General features: G+C 34.6%; 1 protein-coding gene across 6 annotated transcripts in view; it reads left to right on the forward strand.

The window, feature by feature from the left end:
* Positions 1–26,296, forward strand: part of ENAH (ENAH actin regulator) — a 129,228-nt gene that overhangs the window by 63,929 nt on the left and 39,003 nt on the right. For 3 of the 6 annotated variants that reach the window (XM_072948657.1, XM_072948659.1, XM_072948661.1), the window contains exons 3-4: positions 1,133–1,310; positions 22,309–22,365. In XM_072948657.1, the coding sequence (XP_072804758.1) occupies positions 1,133–1,310; positions 22,309–22,365 (235 nt within the window). The remainder of the gene's footprint in view (positions 1–1,132; positions 1,311–22,308; positions 22,366–26,296) is intronic. The other 3 variants (XM_072948660.1, XM_072948663.1, XM_072948662.1) reach the window with 1 other exon arrangement.

Here is a 26,296-nt window from a genome sequence, read left to right on the forward strand (position 1 = left end):
AACTACTGAAGTAAAGACTGACAGTACCATTTATAATGTGGCACTGTGTGTGTAGCTGTGTAAGCTGTTGTATACTGCTGTGGAAGTGAAATTTGATAGGGCCAATTTGGAAAGCTACTTGTTTTCTACTGAAGTTGAACATACGTATGGCTTGTGACAATTCCACCCCTGGTTATATGTCCAACAGAAGTGTGTGCTCATGTGAACCAAAAGACATTCTTCTGTAGGATGTTCATAACATCATTATTTTTAATAGCCCCAAACTACACATAATCCAGATGTTCATTAATGGGAAAAATGAACATGACTTATACAAGGGAATACCATAGAGCAATGGAAAAGAATAAACCACAACTGTATGCAACAAATAGATGCCTCTCAAACAATTTTGAGGGAAAGGGAGGAGATAAATTAAAATACATGTTGTTTAACTCCATTTGTATAAAATTCCCAAACCTACAAGCTGGTCAGTAATGTTAAAAGTGTGGCTAACACCTTTTGGGAGATAGGAGGAGTTAAGGAGGAGATTTCTGATGTTAATGTCCTAGTTTTTTTTGTTTTTGTTTTTGTTTTTGTTTTTGTTTTTGTTTTTGTTTTTGTTAACATCCTGTTTTTTGATCAGGGTTTTGGCTACATGGGAGCATTCACTGAGATACATGCTTGTGTTTTATACACATTCTGAATTTATAATACTTTAATAAACATGTTTATGTATATTTAATGAAGAATATAGATTTTCCTTTTTTAAATATTTTTATTGAAGTATAGTCAGTTTACAATGTTGTGTCAGTTTCTGGTGTACAGCACAATGCTTCAGTCATATAGGAACATACATATATTTGTTTTCATATTCTTTTTCACCATAAGTTACTACAAGATATTGAATATAGAGAATTAGATTTTCTTTTGTTTTGCTGATTTACTCTTTTAAGGCCAGACCTTTGTAACCATCAGTCTAACCACCATCAGACTTGTTTCTGCAGACTAATTTTACCCTAGATGATTGTTTTAACAATTTTTTGCCAAGGTTTGTCAGGACCATGTTTGAATGAATATGTCGCATGAGTATTTGTTGACTTTGTTGATTTTGCCAGTTATTGGCTTGACTTTATAAAGAATTACTGTCTTTTAGGTCGTGATAAATTGTGCCATTCCTAAAGGGTTGAAGTACAATCAAGCTACACAGACCTTCCACCAATGGCGGGATGCTAGACAGGTGTATGGTCTCAACTTTGGCAGCAAAGAAGATGCCAATGTCTTCGCAAGTGCCATGATGCATGCCTTAGAAGTGTTAAATTCACAGGAAACAGGTAGGGTGTCCATGAGTTTACTTGTTTTCTTGAACTGAAGGGCCATGAATATGTTAAAGCAAATCTTTTCTGACTGACATCTAAAACATATATGTATTTGGAGTAATTCTTGAATTCCCATTGTTTTCTACAAAAATGTGAACTTTTTGTTTGTTGATGATAAACGTATGCTCTATAAGGATAATTTTATGAGACTGGTTAGTAGTTAGTAGTTTTTTAATTTCAAATTATTTTGTTGTATTTATCTTATCTAGAACCTCAGCTTTTGTTGCAAGGATATGAGGCCCAGAGCATATGCAGTGGATTGCGTGTGCATATTTATCATTGTTTCACTTTTTATGAAGAAACCCATGTTTTCTGAAACATGTTTTTTTTAAGCCACGACTGAGCCCCTGAACTTCAAGTAGAACTAGGTATCCTTCATCCTAGTAGATAAAAATTCAATTCTTAAAGTTGTTTAAAGATTTTAGGAGTGCCCTCAGGTGGTACAAGCCGTGAATTGCATCTCTTCTGATACTGTTACATGGTTTGCAGATGTGTAGAAATAATCCACTTTTAATTATATGTGTCAAAGATGAGCTTTGTTTTTATTTTGGCTTATTAAAGAATAGAAAAAAATACACCAATGTGTGGTTATTTCTTTGGGGAGATAAATTTTATAATCAGAAAATTAATGTTATAATAAAACAACACAAACATGATTATTCTTGGCTTTGTGTATTTAGTCATGACCTTAATGATATAAGCGTGCCATAAATACCATTTATTTATATAGTTCAACAGGAAGGGCTTAATATAGTTAGATTAAAATTTGATGTTTTGTTGAAGGTATAGATTTTCAAAATCTTTCATAGATACTTTAAATTTTATTTCTACCTTGCCCTAGTCTAAAAAGGATTGAAACATCTAGCCATGTGTTAGTCTATTTCAGATATGAATTTCAGGGCAAAAAGACACTTCGGAATCTTGCCAAAACTACCTTACTATGCCTATGGTGGTTTATATTAGGTTTTCTTTTGAGGAAATAAATATCTCTATAAGTAATTTGTATGTAACTCTCATATCTTATCTATTTTGAGAAAATAAATCACCAGAATTTCTCCTTGTTTGTCAGTTAGTCCAGAAAATAGCATAAAAAGTCTGCCTATATGTACAGACAGTCTTGTATGTAGATTGTCTCTAAGTCACTGTACTTTTCTTTTAGGCATCAGTATTTTGTCAGCGTTCTCCTATAGGTATAGAATTGCTTTTCTGTTACCATAGTTTTACCATAGGGAAGCAACTTGAATTGTGGTTTTTAATATCTTATTAAATAGATCAACTACATAATAAATAACTAAAGGACCAAAGTTTAGAGAGTATATGTATGACAGCACCATTTGGCTTCTCCACGTTTGGGACAATCTAACGTTATTTTTATTTCTAAGCCTTCAAAAGAGTATCCATTGATATTAGGGACTAAATGTTACTAATTTAAAGTGGTTGAGATTATTTTGTTCACCTTGTCATCAATTTTTCTTAACCAATTGGAAAAGATTGTTTTTATCAGTGTGTAGTCATATAGTTTGCTTTCAAAATGCAAATGCTAATTAATGTTTTTTTCTCCTGATTTTAATCTTGAAATTAATGAGTCTTAATGTGAAAAGACTCAATTACATTCTCTTTTGTAAAGTAATTTCCACATTATAGAAAGTTTAACAAATGGAAAGATCACCCATCATCTCACTAGCTATGCAAGCATTTTTGTAAGGCAGAAAAATTGAATAGATTCTTCTTAGATAATTTTGAATCTTTATTCTCTTCTCTGTCACAATCTCAACCTATCATACCATAGGCTGAGGAAAGAGAGAGAATGTGCAAGAGGTTGGTCCGCCCCCGCCATCTCCTTGCATCGTGACTCCGGTCAGTGGCAAAGAAACTTTTGGTTCTGTAGCTTTTTCATCAGAGAAAACAAAGCATATAAAATGGATGATGTTCCTAATAGTCTGATTTATTTAGAAAATGGCTGTTTTCATAAATTACTGTAGTTAAACGCTAATCTCTGGTTTTTGATAGCATGAATTGGTTTGCAATTGGAGGCATAGGCGGATGTAGATGCTGTGAATCACAAGTGTCCTCAGGAAAGGATATAATCTTTTCTATAGATCTCTGAAGTAGGGTATGTATGTACCCCACCCCAGTGTTATTTTGGGCCCACTCCTGTCCACCTCAACAAACATACGCAATAATGTCAGCTCTCATCTTGAACATACCTTCCCCTTCCACAGCTGTTTGCTTTGGGTTCATAGCCAATTCCTGCTAAAACTGCCTATTCTCTTCTGGCCAAAACCAAGTAGGAAAAGCTTAACTTGTATGTCCCCTCCCTAAACAAACAGTATACCCCATAAATCTCTGATCAGAAGCAAACGAAACGAACCTATTCATAAAGGTAAAGTAACTACAGCTATTTGTCATTTCTACTTCTTAATGTTTTACCGCTTTTTAAAACCATTTTTCCATATTGAATCCTTCTGGGTTTTTTTGTTTATTATTCATTGAATATTGGTTAATCCATCCTAATGGTTCTCAGGCTTTTTTAAGTTACGGATACCTTTGTTCAAACAAAATCTATTTCAGATTCTCAGTGTGTAAACAGACCAAATCAAACAAAAAAACAGAGCTTCTCTGATTAATGTGGTAGTCGGGAACCTACAACCACTGAGGCACCCATGTGGTTCCCTGGGGTAGGATTTGGAAATTACAACCCAACATTTTTGCCAAAATAAAAAATCACACAATTCTCCCTTCCTGTCTTCCTTGCCCTTCAAGTCTTCTAAATCTTCAGATTTTTTTTAACATTTTTTTATTGATTTATAATCATTTTACAATGTTGTGTCAAATTCCAGTGTTCAGCACAATTTTTCAGTCATTCATGGACATATGCACACTCATTGTCACATTTTTTTCTCTGTGATTTATCATAACATTTTGTGTATATTTCCCTGTGCTATACAGTGTAATCTTGTTTATCTATTCTACAATTTTGAAATCCCAGTCTATCCCTTCCCACCCTCTACCCCCCTGGTAACCACAAGTCTGTATTCTCTGTCCATGAGTCTTTAGATTCCACATATGAGCGATCTCATATGGTATTTTTCTTTCTCTTTCTGGCTTGCTTCACTTAGAATGACATTCTCTAGGAGCATCCATGTTGCTGCAAATGGCGTTATGTTGTCGGTTTTTATGGCTGAGTAGTATTCCATTGTATAAATATACCACATCTTCTTTATCCAGTCACCTGTTGATGGACATTTAGGTTGTTTCCATGTTTTGGCTATTGTAAATAGTGCTGCTATGAACATTGGGGTGCAGGTGTCATCCTGAAGTAGATTTCCTTCTGGATACAATCAGATTTTTTAAATTAAGAAAAAAACAGCTTTCTCTTGGGACTAGTCATACTGACCTTTACAAGGTGCTCTGTGCATGTGTTTAATATTTCCATTTCTTTTATGAAAAGGGTGGGTGGCAGGAATGTTTTCCTTTATTTTGTTTTTAACTTGGTGTGCAATTATCTAATATACTGGAAGGTACAGAAGGTGCTAAATACAGTGGGTTATATTTGGAATTTAAAAAACATAAATCACATGTTCTAACAGTTTTGAAAAAGAGTTGGGGAATTAGTGCTCTTCCTTTTATACCAAAAGCTACAGTTTATCTGTTTCCTTTGTCTAATGAAAATAGACTGAATTTTAAATAAGTACATTCAAAATGCATTATCCAGACTGATATTTTTAATTTCTGTATTAATTATCAAGTACATTTATAGCAGTTTTGCAGATAATAATTGTAGATTGTATGAAATACAAAGTCAGTTCTTGTGATGATTGGTGGAGGTAAACTTGTACAATCTGTTTCATTTTGAAAAAGATTTAAGTCATTTGAAAATAGGAAATAATTTTTAAATCTATTTTTTTAAAAAGGAAAATTAAATTCATGTCCAGTAAGATTATTCTACTGCTTTTGTTCTTTTGAACCAAGATTAAGCATCTTTTGTAAGAGGAGAACCTTAAAATGTTTTACCATTAACTAAGACTACTTTTGCTAGATCTTATTTTATATCTATTGAAAATGAGAATATAGTCAAAGATAACCTCCTGTTGGAAATTGTCTTTCGATTTTCCAAGTAAATATTACAAATACTGAGATTCCATTCATTCTTTTAACTGATAATTTGGCCTGAGAAACCTTTCAGTATGAATTTTGTCTCAGCATTTTTAATCTTTTTGAGATATGTTTTGGAATTAACTGGATTTAAAATATCTCAAAAAGGTTCTAGAAATACTTTATGTTTATAGTGACCCTTTTTTTTCCCCCAGTCTTACAGATTGCCACTATTCATGGGAGCAGTGTTTAACCATCAAACAGGAACTGTTTGAGCATAGGTACTATGCTAGGCACTGGGAATAATGCCAATAACTTAAGGCCTATCCCTTGCCTTCCAGGATTTTGCAACAAAATCAGAATATAGTTTATGAATATTGAATGACGTATGCAGAAAGGCCTTTGGAATACCAAAGAAAGTTCTAGGGTAATGGAGAGTTTTGAAGAGAACATGATGCTTGAGCTTTTGGAGAATGAGTAGGCCTCATCACTGGTAGAAGAACATTCTGGATAGGCTTGGAGGCATGAGAACCTGAAGCAGTCGAGAAACAATAAACATGCGACGCTGTGGCCTGAGCACGAGAATTTCTGTGGGGAGAGGGAAGCTGGAAGAGACGAGACTAGGAAGGGTGCTGGGTTCTTGCTGAGGGGTGTGCAATTTATGACGCCGGCCGGTGGTGCGGTCTTTGAAGAGTGCTGCATAAACGTTTGAGGTTTGTGGTTTAGGACAAAAGTGGTGGATTGGTGAGCATGTGGTTACAAGCGTGGAGGTCAGTGTAGGATGCCGTTGTGATAACATCAGTGAGAAAGATGAGGCCTGAGATGACACAGCGTGAAGAGGAAAGGGGGGGAGTGAAGAAGGTGACAGTCTTTTATTTAGTGCCTACTGTACCTGTGAAGGCATTGTGCTAGGCCTTCTACCAATGTCCTCATTTAGTCATTAAAGCAATTCTAAGGCAGGAATAATGACCTGTTTATTAGGCACCGGCTGTGTGCCAGGTCCTAATTGGGCACATAAATTACTGATAATCTTTATAACAACACTACAAAGTTGGTGATATAATCCTTGTTTTACGGATGAGATTGGTGCTTACAGAAGGTCACTGGGTTGGCCCGAGGGCCCACAGCTGGACAGTGGTATAAGTGGCATTTGTACCCAGATTTAGTTTTTAGAATTCAGCCTCTTTCCACCGTGTCTGTGAGATTTAACGGACAGTTCAGGAAGGAGAGAATGGTGTTATGTGTCAGTTTGGGCACCTGGTGAAGATGGTACTATTAACCAGAAATGGATGGGAAGAAAATGATAATGATAGTGAACAACAAATTTGAGTTTGGACTTGCTACATTTGGAGCACTTTATTAAATGCTTTCTTAAAGTTGTATAGAATTGGACCTGAAGGGGATCCTAAAGGTAATTTTGTATAGTATTATTCACTTCTAGCTTCCTTCATCAGCTCATCTTATTGGAGAAGTAACATTTTGAAACAGATAAAGCAGTAGCTGCTCATCAGGATTAATGAGTAACAGGTTTGGGGACTGGGTGGGTAGGACAGTCTTTTTGTGGTGCTGTCATGGACTGCTTCATTCTCTTACTTACCTCTTCACACCCTTCCCCATTCGTAAATTCAGTCTCCACAATCATGTAAGGTTAATCTGCTGGTATCGCCACTCCCGGTTTCCAGTTAGGAAGACTGATGTGGAGAGGTGTATACCTAGAAATGGAGGCACAACCGGGAGTGAGTCTTCAGACCTGCAGGCCTTTTCTTTTTCATTGCATTTCTCTGCCTTTCCATTCAGGATCTTCACAACATATTTATTTTAAAAGGCTTTTGAGGAAAGTCAGCTTAAGGTGAGAAAATAGGAAAGAGAAGAACTTTCATTTACTTTTTGTTTTATGTTTTCTTAGTAAAATTTTGTAGTCTTTCATTTTGATTTAGTGGAAAGAATTTATCACTGGAATCAAAAGACTCCAGTCTTGACTCTCCCTCTGGTGGCAGTTTGCCTTCTCTCAAGCTGTCCCTTTATATATAAAAGGATCATGAGAATACCTAGGAATTAAATGATGTAAAGACATTAGTATTATTAAACTATAGAATGTTATTTTTAATGCTAACATTAAAAAATACACAGAACATTCTACTGTGTGGATTAATTTACTCAGAGGAATAAAAACGATAGAGAGACTAGAAAGTTTTCTCCAACCTTTTCTTTGTTTTTCCTGCCTGGTAAAGACATACCTTGTTAAGTCCTCTCCCCTTCCCCCCTAGAAAATTATTAATTCATCCATCATTTGATATATGCAAGGGGAAATTAGGCTCAAATCTTGTCCTCAAGGATTCTTCTACTTTTGTAGGGGAGATAAGACATAATCACAGTCCAAAAGAGGAGGTTATATCTGAGATACAGATAAAATCTTGTGTGAGTATGGGAATAGAATGAGATTTCTTTTCATTGGAACAACTGGGGAAAGTTAATGATGAGATGGCTTTTTGAGCTGACTGGAAAGATGGATAAAATGTAAGCATGGGGAGATGAGTGGGCGGGACATCATCTGGCCCAGGAAATAGCGTGGGAGTACAGAAGCGGAAAGAATGAGCTTGTTTGTAGAGCAGGAGTGGTTTGATTGGCCTGGTAGGGGATAAAGTCCAAAAGGTAGGTCTGATCAAGAAGGACCTTTGAGAGCTGTGGGTGATAGAAATTTAGTGTACGTTTTTGAGCAAATGGATTGATGTGAACAGAGCTGTACTTCAGAAGGCCAGCAATGGTTTGAAAGGGAGCTGCTGGGGGCTGAGACAAGCATTAAGTTGTGAGCGGGGTCAGACATAGTAAGAATAGAGAAGAAAATTCAATAGGAGAGAGATTACAGTGACAGAATCAGGTGAGTTTAAACAGGAAATCCATATTGTACTCAAATTTCATCTCCTTAGGTAGTAACTTTTTCTTTAAAAAAGAATTCTGGCTGCCCCTTTGCACATGACAACAGTGATCTCTGGGAGAGCATCATATCTGTTTGCAGATAACGTGGAACCCAAAATTATTTCTACTATATAAAGAAAATCAGTAGTTTGGGAGAAAGAGGTAAATAATGAAAATGTAGTTCAGCATAGCTTTGAATTTTTACTGTGAACCTGAGTCCAGGTTTTGGAAAGAATGGTACATGGACATAGTTTTGTCTTTAAATAACTATTAGAGAATGAATATGTTAATTTATTAACAGAGATAGCATATGTGTTATATATGAACGTCCTTTTCCTTGGGAGATGATTCTGTTTGGGTTAGAACAATAATTTTCAACTTGTTACCCACAAAACTACTGACATAGTTCTCAGATAATTTTCAGTGTTTTGGAAAGTTAAATAAACAATGTACATCATACATTCCAGTGGTAGGGTTATTATACCTCCTAACTCAAACATTAAGCCTCTTTGTTTGGGACTAAAATCTGCCAGCTCTTTGTAGAGATACTTCCCTAAAACCAATCAGAAATTCTAATTAACTATTGTTGACACTTTTAAGAATTTCTGTATCTTGTGATTGTGCCAGGATACTGATAAGAAAAGTTTGAATAGTCCCGGTACCTGAATTGAACATGACCAATTACATACATATCTTTGCTTATTTATGAAAGAACAAAGATTAAGGATAAATACAATTTCTTTGGACAGGTTTACTCTAAATATTGAGTCCAAGGGTGTTAGTTAAAACCATAAAAGGGTTTCTAAGTGTTGAAAAAGTTGGGAACTATTGAATCAGGTTTCTGGTCCCTGTGCCCTGCTCATTGTACCTTGTAGCCTGTTTTTAGCCTCTCTCGCAGCCTTTCTCAATCAGGGTTCCGTAAGAGAATTAAGTGCTTATGGAAAATGATTTGGGCAACCGATCTCTCAGTTCTCTTCAGAATGTTGATACATAGGTATTCCTTACCTGCAAAGGATGCATCAGGGCCAAATTCTCTTGAAAGGCTGCTTCTCTTCTGTTCTTCCTCTTTGGCTTACCTTTATACCTCTGTTTTCTGATTTTTCTGTTCACTCACGAGAACTGCCTTGACGTTCTGGGCTGGAATTGGGACCAGAAAATGACTGTGGATTAATGCAAGTGATAATTACTTATATATCAGATCCTTCCCATTGTTCAGCATAACATTATCTTCTAATATTTTTATTGATTAATACTTGAAATTATTCTTTATCTCATTCTTAGTCACCAAGAGGAAAGTTTGAATGAATGAATAATTGTAGCTACTCCTCTTAGTTTACAAACCTCCTCATCATTAGAGGGATTCTTACCATTATTATTGCCTACTTAATTGATCTCTATGTTCTGATTTTCTTTTGGGCTAATAAACCAGATGCAGAATCAGAAGTCTCAAATTTAAAACCGTAATTCAGGGATTCTAAAAGTATGGTTCAAAAAAAAAAAGTGTAGTTCAAGGACCCTTGAGGATCCCCTTCTAGACCTTTTCAGGGAGTCTGTAAGGCACTCCCTTTCTTTCAACCAAAACAACTTACTGAATGCAAAAGCAAATAAAATAATGCAGCTGTCTTCTGTTAAGCCAAATATTAATGAAATTTGTAAAAATATAAAACTGAGTCATTCCAATCGCTAATATATTTATTGGGGAAAATGATCTTTTTTCATAAAAATGTTCATGTTAACATCTAACAGCTTTTTAATTGCTTTTTTAATGAACTGCTAAAAATTAAAACTGAAAAAAATTATTTAATACAGCAAATAATGATAGATTTAATCTACATAAACAAAAGCTCTTCAGAGTCTTTAATAATTTTTAAGAGTATGAGAGGGGTCCCATGACCAAAACCTTTGGGAACTGCTGCCCTAACTTATCATCAAGGGCTACTGACTGAGACCAGAAGTTCTAATGTCTTTTTATCATTTCCGGGCAGCCTAGCAAAGAAACCTTGTCTGCTTCATATTTTCCTCTCTTAAATGTAGGATTCTATCACTAATGTAAGACTGGCTTTGCCTATAACCTTTTCCCCAATCATTATTACCATTATTATTCCTTCTCTTCCTGTTTTTCATCTTATTTCCTCTGCATAAAGATGACTTCCTGGGGGACTAGGCATTTAAAAATGATTTTTTTCCAGTCATAGAAGGAGGCAAAGATTATTCCTAATTTTTATCATCATCATTATCATCTGTCAATGAGAGGGAAAATGTAGGTCTGGTGGCCTTATTTCATGCTTAATATATAAAAATTGCCCAGTGATTAGATTTGTAACCTTCAGGACTGGTAACCATGCTGTTTCCGGCTTTGCCTCTTAACAAATTCAGGTTCTTCTGGTTTCTAGTTACTTGATACATTTGCGACTTCTCTTTTTGTGATTCACTATTATAATATATGAATTATTATATATTCATATAAGATGTGAATTATTTATCATAAATGAATTTTAAAATACTTATTTCTGTGACTGTTAAGTTCTCTATTACTAGCTGTTTGGGAAAGCTGCTTTCGCTTGACCGTAACTCAAGTCTCATACTGCGTTTTTCATAAGCACAGCTTTAGTCTTATGTTGTGCGACTTAGGATACTGTCCTGCTCTAAAGTGGATTTGACTAAATAACTAAAAGAGACAAGGTTTTTCTGGTGAATCTGTGTTGCATGATCTGAAGTTTGTTGTCAGACAGGTACTATATTCTGTCTGTCTCTCATTCTTGTTTCTCCGTTTCCCTGTCAGTTGGGCATCTTATAACATCAACTGATAACAGTTCTAGCTGGTGACTTCAGTTCTTCAGGCTTATTTTACTGTTAAGCTTGACATTTAATTAATGGTGCTGCAGTGATCTAGGGATGTCATCTGTGATTATTTCCATGTTTTCCTACATAGAATAGTAGTTTGTATATAATCACTTTACTTATATTCCTGAATTTTAATCATATTTGTTGCCCATAAATTGGAGAGGTGTTTGCTGTATGTTAAACAGTCGAAAATTCTGATACCTTTTTGTCAGACTTTTTCATCTTTAAACAAGGATGCGGAGGGCGGGTAGAAACTTTGATAGAGTGGAATCTGTCTTGCTGTCCATTGATAAGAAACAAATTGCCAGAACCACTTCTACTCTGGTGAGACCAATCAGAATGCAAAGTGGCAGCCAAAACCTGCGTCACAGTTTTTACAGTTTAATTTTTTTTTTCATTTGAAATATAGTTGATTTACAATATTTTATTAGTTCCAAGATCACAGCTTAATTTTGGACATGCTTTCATCAGTCTGTAAGTGATGGTGTATTGTTAGGTTGTCTGTGTTTGTATTCAGCAAAGAGCATTTGCACATCAGTGCCATGCCCCCGATTTTAACATTGGGCATTCCTGTTTTTATGATCTAGGCAAGATAGAAAAATTCTAATTAATCTTTTGGAGATGGTATTAAACAGTGGTACCTCTGACATCAGTTTTTTTTATATACAGAGAGAATATTGTGACATTGTTCATTAACCTATTAAAAATTCCTAAGAGGTAGATATGGTCTCATAATGCAAAAGAGGAAAAACCACAGTGAGCTGAATTATTTGTACTCCTAGTAAGATACTGTTACAAGAGATGAGAGAAGCAAAAATGAATGATTCAACATCAGTGACCTTAAGGGGCTGTCGTGTAGAGAAGATAAGACATGGTGAGAAATATCTGCCAGGTGGTGGGAGTCCCGTGCGTGGTACAGAGTGGTACTAGGAAGTGTAATGGGGAAATGTCGCGTGCTACTTATGTAAAGATACTGAAATAATTCCTGTAAGGTAGACCTGCTATTTCTGTAGGCTTCTACAATTTCTGAGATGATTCACATGAGGAAACAAATAACTTCTGTTTTCTGGAAGTTTTCAGGGGTATTTGGTTATGACAGTGCCATTCATGTAGGAAGAAATGCATTTTTTATTAAGGAGTTTTCTCTGCAAGTACTGTCATGATCTTTACTGTGATTATACTTTACTCAACATAAAGAATTGCTTTTTCTTATTCAGATTAAAAGTCACTGGTCCCCATGGATTTAACATTTTCCTTAAGCCTTAGAATCATGCATCCCCAGTTAGATGATATTCACTGGAGGAGTGATGTTAATTCCCTGGAAACAGGTCTCTAGTGTCTTCTGCAGATAATACTAGGGAATGACCTTGTGCTAATAGGAGGTACGGTGGTTTTTTGATTTTTGCATACCTCTGTCGTGTGTACCAAATAATCTTACAGTGGCTTTCCATTGCTCTTAGAATAAAGTACAGACTTCTTAATGTGACTTTCAGTTCCTTTCTGCGCTGGCTTCTCTTCATTCTGCATTAACTAAACACACACTCCCCTGCATCCCAGTCCTTGCTCTTCCTTTTTTCACCACGACGGGACTTACTATTTTCAAAAACACTTTAAAATGATAATTTCTGGACTGTATAAGTAAATTTGGCAGAACCAAAGTTAGTTACAGTTCTAATACAGTGACACCAGCAGATTTTATTTTCATATAAAGATCAAATTATTCGAAGTGTTTCTGCTGAAGGCCAAAAGATAGATAAGATAGCTAGCTAGCTAGCTAGGTATAATGTAGCCTACAATCTTATGAATCTGGACTAAGGTGTGATTTATAAACAGCTCTCAAGTGTATTTAATGCAATGATAGTAATTTATAGTATTATTTATATGCATAGATGTTTGAGTCCTAGAGTTTTGTAACTACTTTACTGCTCCAAAAGGATACTCTTCTTTTGGGAAATCAGCTTGAATTCTATCTTTTCCCTCTTAAGTAGGTACTTTCGCCTCAGTTTGGGCAGTACAGCTTTATTTTCAAGTATCATGTCCCGGGCAACAGCTAGGATTTCAGGACTCTGATACTTCCACATTGTCATTTAGTCCAGCAATTATTTCTCCACCAGTGTTTACCCTTTTATTCATTAAAGTATGGATTTGAACAAGTCTCATTTAAAACTTCCCATAAGTATTTCTTGTGCATTTCATCTTTCTGTGAACAGTGATGCTATCTATGGTCCCTGCTATTACCTTCACCTGAATTTCTTCATACTTGGAATTGGCTGTGGACCAGGCTTCTTCCTTGCTTTTTAAAGAGTTGATTTTTTTTCTTACAGTCCTTTAAGATATAATCTTACAGTCCATTAAAAGCTTCAGATACAGATTTTCTGGGTTATTTCTTTATACTATACTGAATTAGGCTTTATAGGAGCCCCCACTTACCCAATAAAGGTTGTTATTTAGTTGAAGACGGTTTTATTTCCTTAACTTTTGTTTAAATATTTCTGGCCTTATATATATCTTCTGCTTCTTTATTACAAAATTACATATAGATTCATTCATTCTCATATTTATTCTCTCCCATTTGCATTATTTAGATGTATTGCTATGTGTAAAGGTACTTACAGCACATAGTAGACCTTCAGTGAGTTCTGTTTAAGTTACACTGATTCTGTAAAACTCTGACTTAGTTAAACATATCAGATACCTACAATGTGCCAAGCACAGTGCTGGCTGCTGGTAATGGGAAGATGAATATGGCACACAGATAATACCTTTGAGCATCTTGACGTCTAGTGAGGCAGACAGCTGACTCTAATGGATAGTATAAAATAATAATTCAGCAATCACACAATAAATTGGAGAGACCTTAGGCTTGACCAGTTTGGGGGTTTTACAGTGTGTTTCCTTCTGGACTCTTGGCTAGTATTGAAGTTTTCTTTTTCCCCTCCGCCCTTTTGTTTTTAAATAACAATGTATTGCTGCTGCTTTTGTGTTTCATTTTTAGAGAATGAGTAGTAGAAGACTGAGATTTAATGCCTAGTGAAGAAAGTAAAATAATATAAACCTGTAGGCTGAACTAAAATACTAAGAATATCATTTAAAATATGATAATTAGCATTTTGTCCACAGTTTTCCAGAAGCTATTTATTGAGTAACATTTATGGAGTGGGAATATGACACTCCTAATTTAAAGTTCCCTTCATTTTTATAAGTTTGACACTGTAGGTGATGGCTTTTTTTCATTTCCTTTATTTGTCTGAATATACTGACGTTTCATCTGAATAGCATGCCCTCACATTTGAATTGGCATACCAGTTTTAGGCCTACTAACTATGAGACTGTATATTTTTTAAAGAATAGTGAAATAAAGATACGTATTGGCATATGGATATAATTACATTTCAGAGACCGAAGTTAATGATCTTTAGTTTGTAGAACAAGTTTATTTTTATGTTGTTGCTGACAGCGGACACCAACAACTTTACGTACCATTTAATTCTATTCCAAACCTAGCTTCCTTAATTTATTATGTATTAAACAGAACTATTCTTTTAATAAAATTTTACTAATTTTTGAATTTCAGAAAGTAAATTTGGACATCTTTGTCATGTAAGTCTTAGCTGTCCTGTGTTGTTCCAGATAGAAGTTGCTTCTTGGTTTCACTGATAAAGTGTCATGAATTATTGTGCAGAGAAAATGAGATGGTCAAGGGCAGCAGGGTTCCCATGGAGAAAGAGACAGCTGTTCTGGTTTAACTAGGACAGGCCCGGTTTTCGATGCACCATCCTGAATGGATGTGTATTCAGAGTCATGACCTAAGGAATGCCTTTGATTTTTGATTCCTCATGAGAAACAACCTGATGGCAGAGGAACCTTCCCAGACCAACTCTAGTGTTTGGAAAGGACATGGAGGTCCCGCTCTACAGTCCTTCCAAACACTTGGGGTCACACTGGTATTGTGAATTGAGTCACTGCCTTCTTTGTGTATATCCAGTGCTGTCAGAACCTAGAACCAGTTAGAGCCCCACCTGACGAGAACTGCTCTTGGCAGTAGAACTCTCATTTCCAGCACAGCATTTTGTCTTTCAAGTGAAAAAAATCTTTCTGCTTATTATAAAAGTTTAAGCAGTACAGAAGAGCATGCAGTAGGGTGTAGCTCAATGGCAGAGTACATGGGGGTCCTGGGTTCAATACCTGGGTTCAATAAACCTGATTATCGATTATCTTACACTCTGCCCCCCAGATAGATAGAGAATGAACGAAAGAAAGAAAGAATGTAAAATGTAAAGGGAAAGTAAAAATATCTAAAAGCCCACCATCCAGAGATAATCACCTTTAATATTTTCCATAATGGAAAAGTAACAGACATTGCGATATTTTTCAGGTTTATGTTACGAACAGTTCCGAAGTGAGGAACACAAGCACAACGTGGTGCTTTTTTTTTTTCCTCAACAGCTTTATTGAGCTTTACTTCCTATATCATAGAGTTTACCTATTTAAAGTGAGCAATTCAGTGGTTTTTAGTATATTCACAGAATTGTACAACTACCACTACGGTCAGTTTTAGAACACTTTCATCATGCCAGAAGGAAACCCTGTAACCTTAAGCCATTATCAGCACCCCAACCCTTACCCCACCCTCCTTCCTTTATACCTTTCAGCTCCTGGCAACCACTAATCTGCTTTCTGTCTCTATAGATTTGCTTATTCTGTACATTTCCTATAAGTGGAACCATATAATATGCAGTCTTCTGTGACTAGCTTCTTTTACTTAGCATAAAATTTTCAAGGTTCATGTATTTTGTAGTGTGTATCATGCATGGCAGTTTGAAAAGAAAATCGTTGTAAAACACATTCATGTATCTAAGCATACTTTCTAAGTTTTAACAATTGACTTTTATATTTTTTAACAATTGATTTTTGTGTTTTAAAGCTGTAGGAGTATGGTGTACAGTGAAAATAATGACTAAACCTTAACATTTTTAAAAATAAAGTGGTTGCAACCAAAGCAGAAAGCCTTCCTCAGATTCTTTAGTTAAAAAAAACTCAACATTTTAAAACTTGCTGAATTGTGTAAAGTAGTACTGTATAGTAATTTTCTATGCCGTGTTGAATGTGAATAGAGGTGAATGTTTGACCAGTTTGTGAAATCTCTGAAGCTTATTCTTTTAGTCTCCAGCCTCAGTTTTCTTGCCCAGCAATTTCCTGCCTTTACTTTTTTCCCACACTGAAGAGCATTAGCTTAGAAACTTCATACTTTTTTGGTTTTCTTAATTCTTTTTCTCTTACAAGTTTGGAAAGAACAGACACAGTCTTTGAAAATCTCTGTATTATACTTTTAGAATGAAGACACTTTTCTTGGTTGAAAGAGTTTCAGTTCTTTACATGTGGATGAGGAAGTGAAACTGCGTGAGTTTCCTTGAAAATGACCTGAGGCATCGTCATGTCATTGGATGGAACCCCTAGATGAGCCTTACCCATGGAATTGGGTACCTTTGTCATTCCCTCTCCCAAAACTTCCATTTTGTAGGCTGTCACACATCTGTTTTCTCTGTCTCCCACTTTCTTTCTTGTCCAAATATAAGTTTGGACCACTGTGCCTAATTTTATTGTTCAAAAGCTTTTCTCATAAGTGTTTAGACAGATTCTTCATATGTCTTAGAAAATTTGTTATTACCTAATTTTGTATGTATGCTCATTGTCTCCTTTCAAATTTTTGAAGTGGCTAATTGGAAAAAAACATAAATAATAAAACTTGAAATATGAAATAAGAAGTCATAGTGAAGGAGGGAGAAATAACTATCTTAGTTGTCTGGAGGCTAATAGTAATTCCAATTGAATGTTGACTGCCAGAAAGTTCTAATTAGTGCAGAAAGGAAGCATACCAATTGACCAAGAAAAGAATATCACAGGCAGAAGACATGTGCATGGGTGAAAAAGGCCTTGCAGAGGGAGGAGCATATAGCTCATTTGAAAATTCAAAAGACTAATGTACCTGGAGTGTAGAGAGAGACAACATATGAATTGGATGAGTTAGGCCACAGTCATATCATGGGGAGAATGCACTAGATTTTGGTATTTATCGTAAGATCCGTGGAAAGCTATTGAAGAAATGTTACTAAGGGAGATGATTTGATCTGGTTTAGTTATTAAAGTATCACTGGCTGCTGTGGGGAAGGGGAGAGGTGTGAAGATCAGAAAGGACAGCTTAGTTAGGTGGTGCTAATTTAATAGTCTAGGCTGGCAGCCCCTTAATTTTTGAGCTTATCTCCTAATGCATATGTGTTTAGATATATGTTTGATGTTAACATTATTGCTTACGTTATAAAACATGAAAAAATACAAATGTAAAAAGGATGAGAAAAAATTAAGAGAAGTAGAAATACTGTTTTCTTTCTCACCCCAATGTATGTTTAGTATTCTGGGATATATGTATTCCATTTTGAAAACCACTTGTCTAAACAACAGATCATGGAACATGAATAGTGACAGTGGAGATAGTTTGGAGAGAGAAATGAAGAGACTGCATTAATAGCTCTTGGAAATCGGTTAAATAGTAATAAAAGAGAAGGAAGTGGGGTGAGGAGGGCCCTCTGGTTTGTGTAACTGAATAGGTAACAGCACTGGCTAGAGAATTAACATATACTCTAGTAATAAGCTAATCATGTTTGTGCATTCTGCCTGAATGTGATGTTTTCTCTGAGCATATACTTAAAAATGCCTTAGTTACAAAGGGCGGGATGGTGGTAAGGCAATTTGATGGACAGGTCCTGATCTATGTTCAGGAGGAAGAAGCAGGGCAGTGAATATGGAACGAGGGCTACCCTTGCCTCTGGAAGTGTTAGGCTATGACAGGATTGGGAAATTAGAGACCCTGCAACTTCTGGTTGACTCTTCCAGTTTCTTTAGCTGGAGGCAGTCCCTCCTTCCGTGTCTAAAAATAAATAGCTTGCAAAACAGATGCTGGATTGACACTCTTGCCAGTCAAGCCTAATAAATTATCAGCAACTTATCAACCGTTGTGGTCATTTTCATACTTACTTGGAAGGGAATGAAATGCATTTGAAGCGCTAAGTTGGGGGAGGGTTAAAGAAGTGAAAAGGGGCGGGGGAACACAATCATACACAGTTTTACCTACGATTCGGTTAAAAAAAAGAGACCGAGAAGTTCTACATGATGGTATTTTTTTCATGTGTGGCTATAGATACATGATGCCTCATTTCTGAGATCTATAAAGATTTTCTTTTATTAAAATCTATATATATATTTTAAAATTTGAAATTATTTTGAAAATGTGTTAAAGTGCCACTTTAAAAATACCATCACTTTGAATAAAGTCTACATCTCTTAGCAGTTTGTAGTTCTCACATCTCTTAGCACAGTACCCTGCAAATATGGTACCTTTCTTCCCCTACCAGTTTTATTGAGGTATACTCAACAAATAAAATTGTCAGGTATTTAAAGTGTACATACATCATGATGGTTTGATACATGTATACTTTGTGAAAGAATTTCTTCCCTCTCTTTAATTAACACATCCATCACAAATTTATCTTTTTTGTTTGGTTTGGTTTTGGTAAAAACATTTGAGTTCTACTCTCAGCAAATTTCAGTTATACAGTACAGTGTTATAAAGTATAGTCACCATGTTTTATATCAGATCCTCAGTCTTTATTCATCTTACAGCTGAAAATTTATACCCTTTACCAACCTCTATTTCCCCCACTCCCTTGCTCCTGGCAGCCACTTTTCTAGTCCCTGTTTCTATGAGTTTGGCTTTTTTAGATTCCACGTACAGGTGATTCCATGCAGTCTTTGTATTTTCTCTGTCCAGCTTACTTCATTTAACATAATGCCCTCAAGTTCTACCCATATTGCTACTAATAGCAGGATTTCCTTATTCTTATGATTGAATAATATTACATTGTATATATACATTGCATCTTCTTTATCCATTCCTCTCTTGAGGGTCACTTAGGTTTGTTTCATATCTTGACAGTTATGACTAATGATGCACTGAACATGGGAGTGCAAATGTTTCTTTGATATCCTGTTTTCATGTCCTTTGGGTGTATACTGAGAAGTGGGTTTGCTGGATCACATGGTAGTTCTATTTTTACTTTTGTGAGAAATCTCTATACTGTTTTCCATAGTGGCTGCAGCAGTTAATATTCCCACGGTATCTGTTTTTTGAACACGGACAGCCATACCATTGTAGTGTCTTCCTCCATTCAGTTCTGGATGCCTTAGAACAAACACAAATACACTTGCTTTCATTCCCTCTCAAAAATGTATATAGTAGAGCTTTGCAATTGTAAGGGTAACTTCTGGGCCTTATTGATGGTCAGAAGTCTGAGCACTGCTAATGTGGGTGCTGGTGCTGTGCTCACTCACCAGACCAGCTTTCCAGAGACTGCAAATCAAATTAAAACCAGCTTTAAGCAAACATTACCTCATTTAAACCTCAGAAAAAAATGCTGAGATGGGTAATATCCTCATTACAAATTGCCTTGGGATTAACTGCTGATAGTGGAAACCTCTAATGTTAAATATGTGAATGCTGAGGGTCTACTGTAGAAATTACATATAAAAGTAAGATACAGTAATGCTGATCACATGATAGCCTGTCATTTTCTTCTACTAATATCTCACCCAAGGTTTCTTTATTTTCCTACTTGTACAAAACAGCTAGTGATAAAGAGTGTTAAAAGGCAGGGGGAAAGCCTGAGGGATGGATAGCTGTTTTACAAACTACATTAGAAATAAATGAACAACCATGACAAGACTATTGTAAGGTCAGAGTAGCTCATAAAGATGGTCATTTTTCTTTTCTAGAAGTCTAATATAGACGTTAATTTTTTTTTTTTTTTTTTTTTTTTTTTTTTGCTGTATCTCAGCCTCCTCAGTTCAGGCTTTCCTTTAGGGCCTATCCTTATTTCTCTCAGCTCTAAGCCATTTTAATTGTGCTAACTTAAAGAGAAATATCCTTTTTTATTGAATTTACTCAGTCTGAACACTGAATGTTCTTTTCTCATATTCCACCCTCCTCCCTCAACTGAGTGAAGAAAGAGTTAATGGCATCAATATTAAGCAGGAAGTGCTGTTAGCCTTATGCATAGGATGGAGTGAATAATTTAGTATCTTCCGGAAATGCAAATTGCGGTAGAATTCAAGCAACCTTATCAGAATGTAGATCAGTCTTTTACAGTGGTATAAAGTAAAAGTCAGGAGAAAGAAGATGTTTAAAGATAGCAACTGCAAGAATGTTGCATAATAGTTTAAACTGTGGCAAGATTGGGAGGTTTTGGTTGAAAATGTTTTGTCTTACGCGGTAATAACGTTTTACCTGCATTCTGACAATTGTCAGATGACTTTTTGCCAAAATGATTAGTAATAGGATGTGGCAGTTTCTTTGCTGTCAGAGACGAGATAATTTCTCAGGTTTTTCTTGTAAGTTTTAAATGTTTTCATTAATTTTTCTCCTTTAAATGTGAATTAAAGAAAGTGAAGGGTAAAACCTGAAGACTAGGCATGTTTATTTAATAAAGGCTTTGTAGGAGTAGTCATTTATTAACATCGGTAAGACAGATTCTTTTTTTTTTTTAAGTGTAAACTTCAAATATAATTGTTGAAAAATTTTTAAATGGTTTATCTTCTTTGGCATGATCTGATTAGGCTAGTAGACATTTTATATATATGCTTGTGGTCTTTTTTATGTCATTACTGTAAATATTGTGCATGCGACTTTACTAATAATTGATTGGGTGGTTGAAAGTGCTTAGTAAAGGTGACATCATCAATCTTATTTATTTTGTATGTGTTTGAAAATATCTGCTGTATTTAATATTTTTAAAGCAAGATTTAAATTGGATTATATTAAATCTAATTTCTAAAAATGGTCAAAAATTCTGATTATTTAAGACTTATTACCATTTTCAAATGTGCATTCTTCAAGTATAAATTGGTTTGGTTCTGATTCTATGCAGACTTTTAAAATTAGCATAAGTTGTATATTTAAAGAATACAGTTTTCAGGAGAAATCTAAAATACTGTCTTGTTTGCCTTTATGTAGTCTTTCTTAAGTCAGTATATTTTTAACTTGTTCATTGTTTCTTGATTAATACTATTGGAAAGAAGAAATCTTTCCCATGCTGAAAAGAATTTCTTTAGTGTTTTATAGAAAATTATTGATGTAAAGTTTTGAATGTCACTAATGTAAAACTAAAAAAAATTTGATTTTGCTTTTCCCACCCTAATTTTGAAAGTCACCTTGATTCTTCTATAAGCCTTTTCATAAATTACCATTTTCTTTTCATTATTTTTTCACTTAAAGAGATTTACCTCATTAACACTTAAGGTGAATTTTAGTATAGATAGCTTAAATATTAAATGGCTGTTTGATGTGGCCACATATTTTTAATAAGATTTGTCATATATATATATGCACATATACATATTGAAGAAAAAAGGAAAAGTAAAATATGGCTTGATAAAAATAATAATTTTGATGTTTTTCAAAGTGAAAAAATGAAGATATTCTTATTTTACATCAATGAATATGTAACACTTTAATTGCTGGAGGCTGTTTAAAATGGCTTTGGTCGTTTTCAACTAGTAGAAATGAGTTTACCTCATGTTAAGCTAATCTTAAAATAATCTTAAGCATTTCCACTAAATTTTTTTCAGCTGCAGATTCTTTTAAATGAGCATACCAAAGAGGGTAGATATCATAAAATTAACTCTAATGGCCATAGATCTTGACTTCCTATACCTCAGATCCATTTACTTTTTAAAATATAATTTTAAAACAAATCAGTTGCATTCTCTGATTGTATGACTCAGGGAATAGTTAAGCTCTAAGCGCATCATTTGATCTATGGCTTATTATAGGGTTTTTCCACAAATAAGATTACACATAAAAAATTTTGTAAAGCTTCTGTTAAAGAAGATACGTTTTTATTAAATTACAGAGTTTCCAGAATGAGGATCTAGATAGGACGTATGTATAATACATTTGAACCTTTCAAAGCACGTTTTAGTTTATATGAAGTTCTTCAGATGGCCCCGTTGTCCTTTGAAGCTTCTAACACCAAGGTGTCTGTTGCAGCCCAGAGCAAGGTTACTGCTACCCAGGACAGCACTAATTTGCGATGTATTTTCTGTGGTAAGCAACATTATGTTTACATTACTTTTTCAAGCTGTGGTACATACTACTTGCGCATTTCCATAACTTTTGTTTCCTTAGGCCATGGTCTGGTTTGTGGTATTTGGGATATGCAGCAAGCTACTGTTTTATGTTGTGATATTTGTTGTGGTTCATGTAGGTGATTTGGTCAGCTTTTGAGTTGGCTTCTTAGTGAGGATTTAGTTAGAACTAGTATCTTAAAACTAATTCTTGTTCACTTCTTCCAAAACGAATGAAAGGGAGTTTTGTTTATTCGTTTTTGTTTTTAACTATTTTGTTTTGGGCAGTCTTTTAAATTAGAATTTAAGGGAAAAAATCATATCCATTTTACTGTGATTTGGGGAATGTAAATGTGATTTATTGGAAGGGTACCTTTGCTTAACTTGAGTTAATTTTTGAGTGTACATGTTATGAGGCAGATGTAAGCTCTTACTTTAGTAGGTTGATTTCTGATTGATAGATAGCCTCCTTTATTCAGTAAGTTAGGTATCTGTGGCTTATAGAGTGTTTTCTTTCGCTTTCACTTTCACTCACTCATATACACACGTGTGCACATAATACGTGTTTGCATGGACAAACCAGTTATGTCACTTAGCCATTCCAAATTACAGTTAATCAGACATACACATATCCTTATCCTTACACAGGATGTATCTCTCAGTGTACACATGTGCACACACATATATGTCTGGATTCTTTTATTCTCATTTGATTCTAAAACTTTTGAAAACCCAAGTTCAAAAAGTGACTTTTAAAATCGTAGAGCCTTTTTTTTTTTTTGACTCATAATACGTTTTTGACTACTGTATACCTTGACTGGCCAGATTATTTTATGAGAGATTAAAATGATACATATTACTAAAATTTTATATAAACAGTTCAGCGCTTTATGTACGTTATCTATTGATTCGGAATTTTTATATGATTCTTCAGTATTACTAGCAATGTTTTTTTTACCTAAAACAGAATTGTTATAAGATTCATGTACTTGCTGGTTTAGGCAAAGAAGCATATGTTACAGATTTCCAAAAATGGAAATTCTGATGTATTTCTTAACCACCTGAGCTTTTATTTTATGGTCGCTCCAGGTGACAGTTACAGCAGTGAGCCTCTTGTTGGGCTCTTTATAAACTCCCCACTCAGATTCCTCAGTTAATCATTGCATGTTAAGAGTTAAGTAGTAATTTTTATTTCTGATTTTTCTACCTCCTCCTAGAGGTTCTTCCAGGCCATCTTTTGAACTAGCCATGAGTGGTTATTCATGTTTGCGTTATTAGGACTCTTTTTAGCCCTTTTTGAAAACCTACTTGATGTTCTATACTTTGCTACTTAATAAATGGAGTTCCACATACAGAATAGTAGAGTTTACCCAATTGCAGAGAAAAGATTGATTTGGCCTTCATAAAGGTGAATTTTTTAAGTTGTAAAAATATGTGTTAAAAAGTAGATATCCCCCATTATTACCTTTAATTGATTTAACTGTGTACAAACAGTATAATTACCACATTGCTAAGTTTAAACTTGATTGTATTGTGTATAATAACACCTATTTGTCTTCTAGTCCTGTGTTTTTAAATAGTCTGTGGCTAAGTGTGAAACTAGATCTGTGAAAATTAAAATGTGACAATAAGCGAAATGTGCGTTAGCCAAAACTCAGTATTGAAGTCAAGACTGAAATGCCATTCATTCCTGGTTTAGAGAGACATTCTCCTCTGATTTCCATCATTTATAAAATATCATATCAGTGACACTGACACATTTTCTTTATTAGAGACAGTAATTTACATACTTTGCTACATGAATTCTAGCCAGGACAAGTTAAGACCAACCATTGTCTTTGGCTGTGGTAATAAAACAGAGAGAACTAACCTTCGTATAGCTGCTGTTCTTTATGATGCTCTAGTGGGAACAAAGCAGGTTCACTTGTCTCCTCTCCTTTTCCCTCCAAAAGAACTTTTAACCACCCTATGGTGCTCATAAAATACTGTCACTTGCCCACTGATTAGGAATAACCTTTTTTTTTTTTTTTTGCATTCTGTGAAAACACAGATACTCATATAGGCATGTGACCTATGTGAAGGAACTAATAGTTATATTCAAGAAAATACAGTGGCAGCTGACAGCCTTGCCTAATCTTAATTGCTACTTCATGTTGTGTATAGTGCCTTTGGTATAATTTACCAATCGTATAACCCAGTAGAATGTTTGACGAGAAGGAAGAATGTAATTGTGTACCTGAAGTTCATAATTTATCTAGAGCTCTTTAATACTCACAGTATATTTATATATATATATTTTTAAATGCACATGAATTTCAGTGTGCTTTTTATTGTGAGTTGATGATATTGATAAAGAAGAAACAAAGTAACCACGTTAAATATAAATATGAGGAAATGCCAAGGGGAAAGGCTTCTTTTCTGCCTCCGATTTAAAGAAGGTCTGTGGAAACACAAACAGGCTGTTATCACCAAGAACCGTGTAGAAAAGAATTTGGAGAGTTCTTCAGTTGTTCTTGGATCAAAATTCTTCCCATTTTAAAAGGATCTTCCTTGTAGTAAATTATTTTTATAATTAGTAGTGTCAGCCAGAAATACTGCCCACATTTTTAAAAAGCTCCTTTTAAAACTAGTTTGCAGAATAAACTTTTAACTTAAAAAAAATCCAGAATAGTTTTTTGTAAATTGCTAAAATAGACCTTTCATTCAGATTTTGTTGTGAGTTATATCAAATTGGTTTGTTTTTTCTTTTTTAAAAAAACCTTTAAATAAAATCAATAGAATTGAGTGAAATTTTGACATCTTTCTCTTGAATTTATGTGTTTGAGTTAAAACTTAACATCAATAGATTTTAACTGGATAATGTAATCTGTTAATATTATCATTGGACTATCATGCCCGCTATAGATATAAGTTAATAGGATTGAATTCTTTGAGATAGATGCCAGACAAATCTAACCTACTGACAGTCACCTGTTTAATTATCTGAGCAGTGTGAGGTTTTAAGTTAAATACACAAATGTGATGGTCTTGTGAGTTGCCCATGCTAAATGCTTACATTTAATATTTTTGGATAAATATAACTTTGGAAAATAAGTCTCCCATTTATATTTTCTCAAACTTACCCTTCCACCTTGTATGTGCCCTTTTTCCAGAAGAGACAAGGAAAGTACTAAACATTAGTGTATGGCTTAATATGACAGTCTATTTTTACATCATTATGTTAATTTCTGAAAGAAAGCATTCCAGTCTGTTTATTAGACAAGTTATGTATTTTATTTATGCAGACATTTAAGTGCATTTTTAATTTTAAAAGCTTTTTGGGGTTTTTTTGTTGTTGTTGTTGCTGTTACTTGATTACATAGAATTAATATATTTTTATATTTTCTATATGTGGCTCTAAAAATAGGCTCTTTCAGGAAATCTAATGAAATATATCACTGCAGTTGTCATTTAATTTGTCTTTAGAGGATACGTTAAATGATTAATTTTAAAAAAAGTGTAAAGAGCTGAGAAAAAAATTAGTAGGTAAGTTCAGCTCAAATTATTTGGTTTTCTACACTTGGGATATACAAGTATTGTATTCTAATGAGACTTGTCCTTCTGGTGGTAAAGTCTACTCCGCTAGTATAAAATAGATACTTTGTGCTGTTAATTCATAGATTACAAGAATTTGCTTTAGCACACAGAAGCATTTATTTATTAACTGTTTTTATATTAGTGGTCTACAAAACACTTTCATAACATCTGGTAGGGGCCTTTGCTGGCACACTAGAATTCACAAATATGTACAGTATATCATGCTCATATATTTCTCTGCAAGAGTGGAAGATAACTACTGTTTCTTTATTCTCTTGTTTAGTGGATTAGATTTCAAGATCATTCTGTTGTAACTGTAGGCATTGTATATTAGG

Source organism: Vicugna pacos, chromosome 23 (genome assembly GCF_048564905.1).
Source record: "Vicugna pacos chromosome 23, VicPac4, whole genome shotgun sequence".
In the NCBI taxonomy this organism is placed as follows: Eukaryota; Metazoa; Chordata; class Mammalia; order Artiodactyla; family Camelidae; genus Vicugna; species Vicugna pacos.